We start from the raw sequence: 13525 nt of genomic DNA on the forward strand, positions 1-13525 counted from the left end.
CACCCAAAAGGAAGTCTTGCAAATGTACATCAGAAGCATGTTCAACACTGATGAGAGCCACAAGGCTTGCAGTAGCGGAACAGAGGTGACAAAGTGTGTGGTAACAGCTGAAAGCTGTGTTTATCATGGCAGAGCCTCTGAATGGAATATAAAACAATGGTAAAAGGGAAGAGCTACAGCTTCATACATCAACATGGATGAATTTCATGAACATAGATTTGACTAAAAAAATAAAAGCAAATTACGGAAATCTACATGTGATATGATTCTATGTAATGTTTAATAACATGTAAAATGATACTATATATGATTTAAGGAATATACATATATACTTGTATGTAGTAAAACTAAAAAAAGTGCATGGAAATGAAAGTCACTGAGTTTAGGATATGGTTAAAAACAACCAAAAGGAGGTTGCAATCAAAGCAGAGTACATGGGCTTCAACTCCATTGGTATAGCTTTATTTCCCAAGATAGGTATATGAGTATTCATCAGATTCTTTTTCATACCTCTTTCTATGTCTGAAATATTTTATAATGCTTTTTAAAGGAATTAGAGTACTTGAGTTCTAAAGAGGGAGGAACACATAGAAAAATCACTTGGGGAACTTTTCCTGAGTATGCACATCTGCTTCTTAGAGATTCTAAAATCTTCTCACCAATTCACTCCCCATATTATCAAGCAAGAGTCACTGCCTTGACCACTATTCCCAGGAGGAATGTGTCATCTCTCAGGTGTTACAGGGCTTAGAATCAGTGATTGCTGGAAAATTCTTCAGGATGCTTTCTCTGGTTTATTCTTCCCCTTTAATATTCTGTGATCTCATTAAAAATAGATTTGGGGTTCTATTCGGTAGATAAACATATAAGCAAACATCTCTGCCTCCAGTGTTCAAAGCTCAACCCATGGACTGTCCCATGTCAGGCCTTGGACAAGTGTATCTCTGGTAGGGTAGAAAGGGATGCTCCTAGAAGGAAGTTGGATGCTCTTGCCAAAGTATTTGAAACCCCTCTGTGTATTCCCAGTCAACAGAGGTGTCCTGGGACTCATGAAGCACCACTGGCTTCATTTCATAGGTGAGCCTCAGCAAGGTCAAGTCATTTGAAGGTCATCCAGCTAGTGAGTGTTAGAGACATGCATGGACGCAGGCCTGACTTCAAACCACCCGTCCTCATGTCAGTGCCATGCTGCCGTCCTTCATTAATAATAATTTTCACAATTGTAGCTGAGAGTTAGCTAGCAATGCAAGAAATTAAAGCAAGAGATTCCCCCCACGCCCAAAGCTCACGATTAACAAATATGTGCTCTACATTCAGAGAAAAAAGAGCAAGTTAGAAGAGTGTGGAGAGACATGACTTTAACTCAGCTCAGAGATAGGACTACCAGACCACCTGACCTGCCTCCTGAGGTCAAGAAACAATAGTTAGAATTGGACATGGAACAACAGACTGGTTCCAAATAGGAAAAAGAGTACGTCAAGGCTGTATATTGTCACTGTGCTTGTTTAACTTATATGCAGAATATATCATGAGAAACACTGGGCTGGATGAAGCACAAGCTGGAATCAAGATTGCTGGGAGAAATATCAATAACCTCAGATGTGCAGATGACACCACCCTTATGGCAGAAAGAAAACAACTAAAGAGCGTCTAGATGAAAGTGAAAGAGGAGAGTGAAAAAGTTGGCTTAAAACTCAACATTCAGAAAACTAAGATCATGACATGTGGTCCCATCACTTCATGGGAAATAGATGGGGAAACAGTGGAAACAGTGACAGACTTTATTTTGGGGGGCTCCAAAATTACTGCAGATGGTGATTGCAGCCATGAAATTAAGAGACAGTTACTCCTTGGAAAGAAAGTTATAACCAACCTAGACAGCATATTAAAAAGCAGACATTATTTTGCCAACAAAGATCCATCTGGTCAAAGCTATGGTTTTTCCAGTGGTCATGTATGGATGTGAGAGTTGGACTTTAAAGAAAGCTGAGCACCGAAGAATTGATGCTTTTGAACTGTGATGTTGGAGAAGAATCTTGAGAGCCCCCTTGGACTGCAAGGAGATCCAACCAGTCCATCCTAAAGGAGATCAGTCCTGGGTGTTCATTGGAAGGACTGATGGTGAAGCTGAAACTCCAATACTTTGGCCGCCTGTTTCGAAGAGCTGACTCATTGGAAAAGACCCTGATGCTGGGAAAGATTGAAGGCAGGAGGAGAAGGGGGTGACAGAGGATGAGAAGGTTGGATGGCATCACCGATATGAGTTTGGTTAAACTCTGGGAGTTGTTGGACTCCCAGTTGATGGACAGGGAGGCCTGGCGTGCTGCCGTCCATGGGGTTGCAGAGTCAGACACGACTGAGCGACTAACTGAACTGAACTGAAAGGTGACTGAGTTGACGTTAGCCAGGCAGAGGAAAGAGAGAGCATTCTGTGTGGGCAAACAGACAGACACAGGAATGAGCAGGGCAGTGCAAGTCAAGTTCTGTGTGCTAGAAAGGCAATGTTAAATGCATTCGCTCTGGAACAAAACTGGCTGGAGCCGATGCCCATCTGTGGTTTTATTTGGAACATCAGTCACTGGACTGGAGACTCCATGATGACTGAGATTAATCTTAGTCACAGTTGGATCACTGGTGCCTAGAGAACATGATACTGGAGAGAGGAAGAAAGCAATGAAGAAGAGGAGGGAAGGAAGGGAAGAAAGAATGTGTGTTGAAAATTCCAACAGAGCCTGGATCCCTCCTGAGAAAGCAAAACAGGTAAAAATTGAAACACATTGGTGGATATTTAAATGCCATTACTCACTGGCTTTATTTACAAATGAACGTCCACAACAGTTAAGTTTTGTTCAAGCCTAAAAATGATTCAGGCTGACAATCAATGCAAATATTGTGCACTTGTTAATAAATGTGCTCATTACCCTTCCCTGCTGGGAAGCATCCACCCCTGTGTTCTAGCCTGCTTTTTGCAGAGAGACCTATGTCTGTGGTAGGGGAGGGGAATATAGGTGAGATGCAAAATGAAGAATGAGCCCTGCAGGCTAGTTGTTTGATGTGTCGGGGGATGGAAAGAGGGGAGGTCTTGAAGTTCATCCCAAAAGACACAGAATTCTTGAAAGAGGGTTCAGAATCCTCCCCAAACGAATCTTGTGAAATGCTTGGGATAATCTTTCCTGAGGATTTTCTAAAATCCAAGAAGAAAACCCAGGGAGTTTCTCTCCCATGGTCTCTCCTCCCTACCCTCCACACTGCCCCTGTCTCCGTGGAGCTGATGATAAAATCAAATAAACAGATCTGCCTTTGGGAATTGCCCAAGGAGAGACTGGGACCCCAGGGGTGGAGAGTCTCCCCCTTGGATTCCATGGGAAGTTGGTTGAAGCAAGTCAGCTCTCCCCAGTGCTGTGTTTATGAGAGAAGAGCTTGCAGCTCAATGCACTGAGGCTTTTACCTTTCAGCATCTGCCCCTTCCCATAAACACACTATCAGGAGCAATAATGGCTAGTGAAGAAGTGAAACCATTGTTGAGACCAAGTGAGTTAACAAAGTATATAAAATCTCTAACTCTATGCTGTTACTGTAGTTATTGGGAGAAGAAGTAAAAGACCTGAGAGAAAGAACTGAGCAGAAACAGGAAAACCGTGGACCGTGACCAGCTCTGACCCCCACCTGTCATGGCCCCTGCTGCTGGCCATTGGGAGTCAGAGTCTTGGGGAGTCAGTGAATGCTCTCAATGAAAGAACACACAGAAAACCTGAACTCCAGGCCTGGCTCTGCCACCAACTAGTTTTATCACCTCTTGGGAAAACTTGTCTTGTGATAATTATGGTGCAATGTTAAAGAATCCACCTGCCAATGCCGGAGACCCAAGAGACATGGGTTCAATCGCTAGGTCAGGAAGATTCCCTGCAGAAAGAAATGGAAACCCACCCCAGTATTCTTGCCTGGAAAATTCCACGACCAGAGGATCCTGGCAGACTACAGTCCATGGGGTCGCAAAGAGTTGAACACAACTGAGTGACTACCACACCACTCACACAATTGAAGTGCAGGAGAAAGCCCCTGCGAAAGCCCCGCACAGAGCCCGAGCCATGGAGAATTCGAAGAGCATTTAGTTTCCCGCTCTTCTCCCCTGTTTTCTTACCTGTAAAATGAAAGTCATGCTGCATCATAATTTAAAAGTTTGTTAAGCAGAGGGCACATTATTTTTTCAACAAGTATTATTGTTGTTCAGTTGCTCTGAAGTACTGTTCAGCAAGAACTAAATTACCTCATTATGCAAAGTAATTTAAAAGGTGAAGCTGAATTTTGCAAATTATTAATAGAAATCCTAGAGGACTTTTTAGACACTGTGAACTTCCTAATGGAAAAGACTTTTCCTCCTCATCTGTGCCCAGTGTCTGACAGAGGCCCAGTAAATATCTGAGAAAGGAGAGAGAGAAAGGAAAAGAAGAAAGGAGGCGGGGAGGAAAGAGGGAGGGGGGAGAGGGAGGGAGGGGGGGATGAAAGAAAGAAGGAAGGAAGATATCATCACATGAGTATTGTACAGTTATCATTATAAAATTAAACAAATCCAGTCAGTGCCCCCCAAAGGGCACCGAGATAAAGGATATGATAACGAACACAAGAATAATTTTCATATTTTGACCAGTGATGAGAATGGGAATGATTTTCTCTGTGAACTATAACCACCTTGCAGTTAAATAGTTTGCTTTCTGGTAGAATTGAGAGCTCCGAGATGGTGCTCTGAGGAATTCTTTCATTTCTTTCCCATCTTTTAAAGAAAAGAAATCTCCAAATGCAATTATTGGCATTATTTTTATACCAACTGCAGCAGAACATTCCAGAAGATGAGGCTTCTACCAAATTAGCTTATCCAATGAGAGTTAGACTTTATGTGACCGTTACCAGGAGAACCGTGCAGAAACCCACACACAAGCAGCAAGCCCTGAGGAGTCAAGCGAATGTGAATGCAGCTTTCAGCTACCTGAGCGAACCCCTCCAGTACTGGGGGCCCCTGTGCCAGAGGACACCTCTGTTTGCTTCAGGTTACACAGCAAAAAGCAAGCTGTGAGCAGTGGAAGTAACTAATTAAAATCGAATTTTATTTTCTGTCTGATGGGAGATGACACAGACGAAGACGAACCAGCAGCAAATCAGACTCAGCTAAAGCCATTTGTCTGGAAGGAGAGTTTGTAGCTAGAGAACAGAAGTTCAAGCACCTAGAAACTTCCAGATCTTACTGAATCTTCCAATCTTACTCCCTTACCTGAAATAATACTCTTTTTTCTTCCCAGATCCAAACTGTGTGTACATACTCAATCTGTGACTTCTCCATGGGATGCAGCTGATTATGATCTCCTGGAGCACATGGATAATAATAATGATAATGATACTAATATAGTTCTTTCTATGAATAACTGCTAACTCATTTCAGTCTTCACAACAACAGTCTGTAATATATACTATGATCATATCTATTTTACTGTGAGAAAACTCAGGCCCCTAGAGGTTAACTCACCGATAGTCACAGAGCTAAATAAGAGGCAAAGTTAAGAGTCAGTGCAGGTGGTCTGGCCCCAGAGGCTTGCTCCAAACCTCTATGCCACACTGCTCTTCACCGGATGTCCAGGACTGTGTAAAGCAGTTTATGGTAATATCACACTGCATCATTGCAACAGTCTTATCCTATGGGTACCAGGAGTATTCCCATTTTACAGGTGAGGAAGCTGGCTTCAAACATTTCAGTGACTTGTCAGGTCATACAGGTGGCAGAGCTAACATTCACACCCAGACAGTCTGTGTACCTGCAAGTCGTTTGGTGAAAACTACGTGCTATGGACTGAATGCTTGTGTCTCTGCCAAAATTCATGTGCTGAAGCCCTAATTCGAAATGTGATGAAACTTGGGGGTGGGGCCTTTGTGAGGTAATTACGTTTGATGGAGTCATGAGGATGGAGTCCACATGATTAGATTAGTGTCCTTATAGAAAGGGAAAGATTAGAGCTGTCTCTCTCTTTCCACCATGTAAGGATACAGCAAGAAGGCAACCATTTACAAGCCAGAAAGAGATCTTACCAGAACCCAACCATGCTGGTTCTCTGATTTCAGTCTTTCTAGCCTCTGAAGTTATGAAAGATAAATATCTGTTGTTTAAGTCACCCAGTCTACAGAATTCTGTTATAGTATCCCAAGCTGGGGCTTCCTTGACGGTTCAGTGATAAAGACTCTGCCTGCCAAGCAAGAGACCCGGGTTCAGTCCCTGGGTGAAGAAGCTCCCCTGGAGAAGGAAATGCAACCCACTCCAGTATTCTTGCCTGGGAAATCCCATGAACAGAGGAGCCTGGTGGGTTACAGTCCACGGGATCGCAAAGCATCAGACACGACTTAGCAACTAAACAAAAACAACCCTAAGCTGACTGAGACGCTAGGCATTTTGAGTGTGACAGTCTTGGTTCCCAAGAGTCCTAAGGGACCTTGAAAGCCACAGCCAATATTCATTTGTCAGAATGTGACAATTCTGAATTGGAATCCTGTGTTTTGTGGTGTCTGGGTCCAAGCAAAAGTCAGGTATCTGATTCAAGAGGTCAAGAAGTTGGTACACCACCCCCACCCCCACCATCCTCACTTAGAGGGAACATCTCATGAATGACCCAATCCTTTGTTTCTTTATGGCAAATAGCCCAGGGAGAGAAAAAAAAAATGCCTGTTAGTGCTGATAAAGAACTGAAGAAAGCCAACAAAGATTTTTGGCCAAAAAAATATTTGGGACAAAGTGAGAAAAATGTCCAGTTCTATGCAGGCTGATATCTACAATGCAAACACATTCACCTTACAATCTATATGGAAATAAGAAAAAGCAATTTGTGAAGTGTTCTCGCTTGGGTAAGAATTTCTCATCAAGTGAAAGACAGAACTTCAATAAAAATTTAAAGGGAGGTTACATGTAGAGGGAAGATTTGTGCAGACACCACATGATGCTGGCTGAAAATGTGATGTGAGGAAAAAAGCAGCTTCTCTAATAAATAATTCACGGATCTCTCACAAGTGCCACACCACAGATACCCCACTTACTAACTGGATGTGTGGGAGAGTGTGGACTTTGAAGGCAGGCGGGCCTGCGTGTGGGCCCCCCTAGTGGCTCAGACATTCCCTCAGGCAGGGAAGCAGCTTGTGTAAAGCACCCCACAATTTCCAGAAAATCGGAGTTAAGTCTGTGCAGTTACCTTTGAGGTAACTCACATGAGAGGCAGATGTTCCTAAAGATCAGGGTTAGGAGACAATCAGGAGGGGCTTGTCTTCAAGGCCAGAACTCTTGAAAGAATGTGTTTGCATGGTGACGGCCAAGCATAAAGAGGGAACCACAGTTCCTCCTTGTCATATGTCTTTTATTTCCAGAAATTCTAGAAAGTGACAAAGGACTAAGTCTAATTGCTGGCATCTGGCCTTGCATCTAACAAATGCTGAGTAGTATATATGTTAGTGGAACTGAACCGAGAAACTTGTGTGCAAGGTGAAATAACACAACAGGCAAAAATGCATGACAGAAACATGGCCGAGACCAGAGCCATCTACCCAGGGCTGACATCTAGAGCAGTGAGCATGCATGATCTTGCAGAGAGTGAAAGTGCAGAGGCAGGAGACAGTCAGGGACAGCAGCAGTCTTAGAAGGTGGGTTTGGTGGAAAGGAAGCCCGAGAGCCACAGGAAGGGGCAGGCACAGCCCAGGAGCGTTTGTGGGGAAGGCAGGAGAGCAAAGCGCCGGCTCACCAGGGACTTGGGGATATCTGTGCTCCTAGTTTAGCTCCTCATGTCTGGCTGTGCTGAGGCCTGAAATGCCACTGAGCTCACTGAGTTAAGCATTGCACTTGCTAGGGCTCCAGAGGGGAAAAAATACAACACAGGAAGGCAGGAAAATCTCTGGCCAGGTGTATTTGTCAGGCTTCCTTTTGGGCAAGTGGGGTCTGGAACGGCAGAGTGAGAGTCCTGGTAAACCTGTGATAGTGAGGAGGGGGAGGGAGCACTCATCCATAGTGTTTGACAGTTCCCATGGTGTAAATACTCCTGCTGTGGTTGATTTTAAGTCACCAAATGTTTAACAACTGCATTGTTGGTTTCCTGAAATTTTAACAATAAGCTTTCACAAGCTGGAATGGATCGACTCCAGGCACTGCCCAGGCACCAGTGAAACGAGGCTGATACATAGAACCAGTGGGGGAGGTGCAGAGCAGAGAAGACAGGAGCTTCCCGAGTCTCACTCAGATATGTAGAATATGTCTCCCCCATCACAGAGAAGGAAAGAAAGGAGAGACCAGTGTTCACATTTAGTTATTCTTGCTGTCTAAAATCAGTTACACACAGGGGAGAAAAGTTCAATAATAACCCTAACCCCAGACCTCTAGGAGCAGCTAAAATTCTCAATTATCAGTTATCCTTCTGGAAATAGGTATATGCCAGCCTGTGTATGTGTGTGTCCCTTTTCAAAATTAAAATGAATGGTAAAATTAAAATGTCCCTTTTCAAAATTAAACTATTTTCATTTAATTATATTTTTTATATTTTTCCCTAAAAAGACAAATTTTAACTTAGAACTAAATTTACAAGGTGTATAGTTTTAATGACTATATAATATTCTTTATGGGCTTCCCAGGTGGCTCAGTGTTAAAGAATGTGCCTGCCAAGCAAGAGACACAGGTTTGATCCTTGGGTCAGGAAAGCCCCTGGAGAAGGAAATGGCAACCAACTCCAGTATTCTTGCTAGAAAAATCTCATGAACATAGGAGCCTGGCAGGCTATAGTCCATGGGGTCATAAAAGAGTCGGATATGACTTAGCAACTAAATAACAATGATATTCCTTATATCCCATTCTTAAAATAGCTCTATAGTATTCCTTTTATGTATGCACTGTAATTTATTTAACCAGTTTCCTCACTGATAAGCATATGTTTTTTTCAGTCTTTTGCTGTTATGAACAAATGATGTGATAAATATCCTATACATATATATATACATACTTGTACAGACGTGTATACATCCCTCTATGTGAAATTTCAGAACCCAAGGGTTCTGATAAAGATACACTGTTTATTTCTGATGAGTTTTTACCCTCCCACAAGGCTGTATGAATGTACATTCCCACCCACAATTCATGAGAGTCTTTTTCCCACATTGTTGCCAACATAGTGTAGTCTCAAAATCTGAGACCAGCATTTGTTAAGTGTATACTCTGTTCTCATACATGGCATGGGTTCTCTTATTTGAGGTAGGTCTAGTCACAGAAGAGGAAACTGGACCTCATGGAGATCAAATAACTTTCCCAAGGACAGGTTTGTGACATTAGTCTCCAGTCTTCCCTCTTCACCACTTTGACTACTGTTCCCCTCATTGCTGACAATCAGTGTAAGAAAATTGCAGAGTTCTCCATAGAGCCCCAAAGTTTAGAGTTTAGGATACACCATGTATCTTTTTCTTCACTGTTTTTTTGGTGTTTTTTTTTTTTTTTTTTTTTTTGCTTTATTTCCAGAAGTTTTGCTCATTCAGTGCTGCCGAGTGATCGCTTAGTCAGCCTGACTACCCTCTTAATAATTTCTGATACTGATATAAAACCTGCCCAAGTACAAATGTAACTGTGGACTTGGCCCAGGTTATAGTTACTTTCTTGATGACTCGGTTTTCAGGGATATTTTGTGTTGTCAAAGCAGGGGCCACCTGTATTCCAGAATAAGCTTGACTCTTTGCAACTGAAGACGTAAAGACAAATTGTCCTTTTTAAAAATAACCTTCAACTCCAACTCAGATGAAAAACATAAATCTCTTCCTTTTCTGTCTTCCTTTATGTCTACACTCACGTGCATTCCCTCTGAGCATCAGGCAGAGTATGCTGTAAGACTTTGCCAATTACAGTCACACTTGGGCTTCCCTGGGGGCTCAGCAGTAAGGGGTCCACCGGCAATGCAGGGGACACACAGGAGACATGAGTTCGATCCTTGGGTCGGGAAGATCCCTGCTGAAAGAAATGGCAACCCACTCCAGTATTCTTGCCTGGGAAATCCCATGGACAGAGGAACCAGGTGGGTTACAGTCCATGGGGCCTCGAAGAGTTGGGCGTGATTTAGCAACTAAACGGCAACAACAATCGGGTAGCTGATGGTTAGGAGTTGGATAAACCTCTAGGGGGGTTGCCTTAGGAGAAAATGAAATAAAAGCAAAGGTTACTATGAAACAACCTCGAGGCTGCCAGCTGGGAGGAGGAGAAAGGTGGAGGGAGCTGGGAGGAGAGGGAGGGAGGGAGGGAGGGAGAGACTGAGGAGAGACCGGTGGAAATGAACCGTGCGCTCAGACCGGCGGGAAGGGAGGCTTGGACGCTGATTCTCCCGCTTCGTCTTGCTGGCGCGCCGGTGTCCCGCGAGGATGTGGGCGGAGGGGGAGTCCGAGGGGCTTCAAACGTTGGGCATAGTGGTGGTCGTGTGCTCCTCTCTGAAACTTCTGCACTACCTCGGGCTGATTGACTTGTCAGACGGTAAGCGAACCCTCGAGCTTTCTAGATTCATACGCATGTGTTTTCCGGCTTAGGTTGTTGTGCGAGTAGTTTAGAAAATGCACAGAAAGTAGCGCGTAGACCCGAGAGATTTGAAAAGGCCCGGCTAAATCAGAGCTGTATCGATCCCAGCCTTACTGCGGGCGCCGGAGCGATGCGCTGTCCGTGGTGCTGAAACGTGGCCCCTGGAGCGTGGTGGGGAACCGGGGGGACTGGGAGCTTCTCTTCCCACCCCACGTGCATGCGAGTCTTGGTGGACTACTAGCTGTGTGAAACCAGCAGAATACATCAAAGTTCTCTCCCGAACTGTCTGATAACTATATTGTTGGTAGGAGTCAGTAACTTTCAAAAGTCATTGTGTTGATTAACTTGTTTAAGTAGTTGGGAAGATTACCGCAGTAAAAGATTTTGTAAAATGCCAATCACAGTGCCCAACAATTAAAAGACATTAAACAAAAAAATAAATAAATAAAAAATAAAAGACATTAAACAAAGATATCAATTCCTTTTCCCAACTCTTAACCCTCAATATTCAAAAGAACCCTTACTCTAAATCCACCTCATCAGCCATTCCTTACTGAAAATGTAGTTTAAAATTCAGGTTGACCAGGCTGTTTATTACCGTAAAGCTAGTGGCTTGGTTCCCAAAGTTAAAGGAGCTCAAAAAATGAAAAGCATTTTCTTCCTTCTCATGAGATTTTGTTCCAAGTAGAACATAGTTTTTCTATTATTCATATCATTTAAAATTAGCTTCCAAGAAACTTTCTAGATTCTAATTTTGATAAGCCATGCATTAAACAAGGCCAGCCTCCAACAATGTATATTAAATGCATGTATGATGCATATTTGATGTATATTCTTCCATAACTTCATAGTGTAGACAGAATGCCTCTTCCAAGAGGTAATAGACATAATAATGAAATACATTTGCAGACAAAGAATTAGCTAAATTACGTACCAAAGATAAGGGAGACCAGAGACTGCAGGACAGAATGAGCTGTGTTGGATGAGCTCTGGACTAGGAACCAAGAGACCTGGTTTCTACCAATAGTCTGTCTCCATTTAACCTTGGTAATATCACTGTTTTATCTGGATCTCAATTTCCTATGAAGCTATTGGTGATTTTCAGTCTCCGTTTCATGGAATTCTTGAGCAACCCCGAGATTGCTTTGTAGTTGGTTTTGTGTTTGGGTTGGTAAAGCAGATGCCGAGCCATTCTTTCCTGCTTCCAGAAAACCAGCTCCATTTTATCTATCTTATATGTTATCTCTATGTAAGAAATTTTTAATCTTTAGCTAAAATTTAGTGAATTTCATATGATTCTAAAGTCTATGGCTGTGTTTTCCTGAGATTTTAAAAGCTGAAGCACATTCAGAAAACTTTTTCTTTCTTAAAAACCATTGGAAATCTAACAATCTGGAAGAATAGCTCTGTATGCACATAGAGATTCCTCCTGTCCCGCAGTCCCTTATTTGTGCCTTTCTAAAATTCCAAACTTATCTTGCCATAAAATTTGTCATAAAAATTGAGAAAAACCTCTCTTTTCCACCAGATCCCAAGACAACGTATTCTGTGCCCTTTCAGACCTTCAAGTAGATACCCACCGAGATTACAGACTAATGTAAGAGCTGCCTACCTCCTATGAGGCGCAGCAGAAACACCGCCCTCCCCACACCCAGAGGTAGTCATCTCCCTTCTGTGCTCTGACATCTCACGGTCACAGCTTTCGATGTTGTTATCACAGAAGATGTCACAGTTATTCATCTGATGTTATAATAATGGGGGGATTAAAGTAAAATGTAGAGAACATATGCTTAAGACTGCCTCCAGGAACCTAGATGGAGGAAGGGATTAACATTTATTCAGCACCTACAATATCCGAGGCACCGGGTGTTTTTATATACGTGAGCTAATGTAGCCCTCAAAATAACAGTCTAAAGGGAAAATATTAATAACTGTGGAAAGTAGATATTGTTGTTCCTTTTGTGTAAGGAAGAATACAGTTTTACAGAAGTTACATAAAATTTCCAAAGATACAGCAATAGTATTAAGCGGGTATTTGTCTCTAAAATTTCATTCTCCATCCAGGACTCCTAGCACCTCAACAAGCAAGTCAGCTCCAAATAGAGCCTGTGGTCTGTCATTAAGTCTACACCACACATAGCCTTCTATGCTACAACCTTCACCATATAGTCTGAAATACCATTTTTAAAGTTTGTGTGATATGAGAAACTCTATTCACCTACTTAATACTGAGAAGACTACCTCCTACTGGAGGGACCAATATGATGCAGTAAATTTAAGGAGAACAGTGGGACATCTCTAAAGAACTCATCAGTAATCTTTCTTAGACCCTTGGTCTTGTTCTTATTTAATTTTTCAGTAGTGGTTTTGAAATAATGTATGTATTGGACCAGAGTCAAAAGATTTGGGTTTTGATCTTTGTGTGCTATTTATCAGTTGTGCAACCCTGAGCAAGTCTCTTTTTCTCCAGGTTTTACTTTCCTCATTTGTAAAAGAATAGAGAAATGAGAATGATGGTTGTATTAATTTCCTGTAACAGATTATTTCAAATTGGGTGGCTCAAAATAATATCAGTGTCTTCTGTCACAGTTCTGGAGGCTAGAATTCCAAAAACAAGGTGTTGGCAGGGTCATACTACCCCCCAGGCCTTTAGAAAACAATCCTTTGCCTCTCCCAGTTTCTTCTGGTAGTTCCAGGTCTTCTTTGGTTTGTGGTAGCATCACTCCAATCTCTGTCTCCGTTTTCACATGCCCATCTTCTCTCTGTGTCTCTGTTTTCACCTAATATTTTACTTTTTTTTATAAGAACATTAATCATATTGTATTAGAACTGACCTTAATGGCCTCATCTTAACTTGATTACATATGCAAAGACTCTATTTCCAAATAAAGTCACCTTTACAGTTATCAGAGATTATGACTTCAACTTATCTTTTTGGATGACACAATTAAACCCAAAACATCAGTA

At 42.4% G+C, this 13525-nt stretch overlaps 1 protein-coding gene across 3 annotated transcripts in view; it reads left to right on the forward strand.

Moving 5' to 3' along the window:
• The window catches only part of KCNIP1 (potassium voltage-gated channel interacting protein 1), a 402876-nt gene that overhangs the window by 330784 nt on the left and 58567 nt on the right, over positions 1–13525 (forward strand). The window contains exon 1 of one of the 3 annotated variants that reach the window (XM_061129437.1): positions 10338–10516. The exons of the other annotated variants lie outside the window; for them this stretch is intronic. Coding sequence (XP_060985420.1) covers positions 10408–10516 — 109 coding nt within the window. The 5' untranslated portion in view covers positions 10338–10407. Of the gene's footprint in view, positions 1–10337; positions 10517–13525 lie in introns of those variants that run through there. 3 annotated transcript variants of the gene reach the window in all.

The sequence above is a fragment of the Dama dama genome, chromosome 25, assembly GCF_033118175.1.
Source record: "Dama dama isolate Ldn47 chromosome 25, ASM3311817v1, whole genome shotgun sequence".
NCBI classification, from domain to species: domain Eukaryota; kingdom Metazoa; phylum Chordata; class Mammalia; order Artiodactyla; family Cervidae; genus Dama; species Dama dama.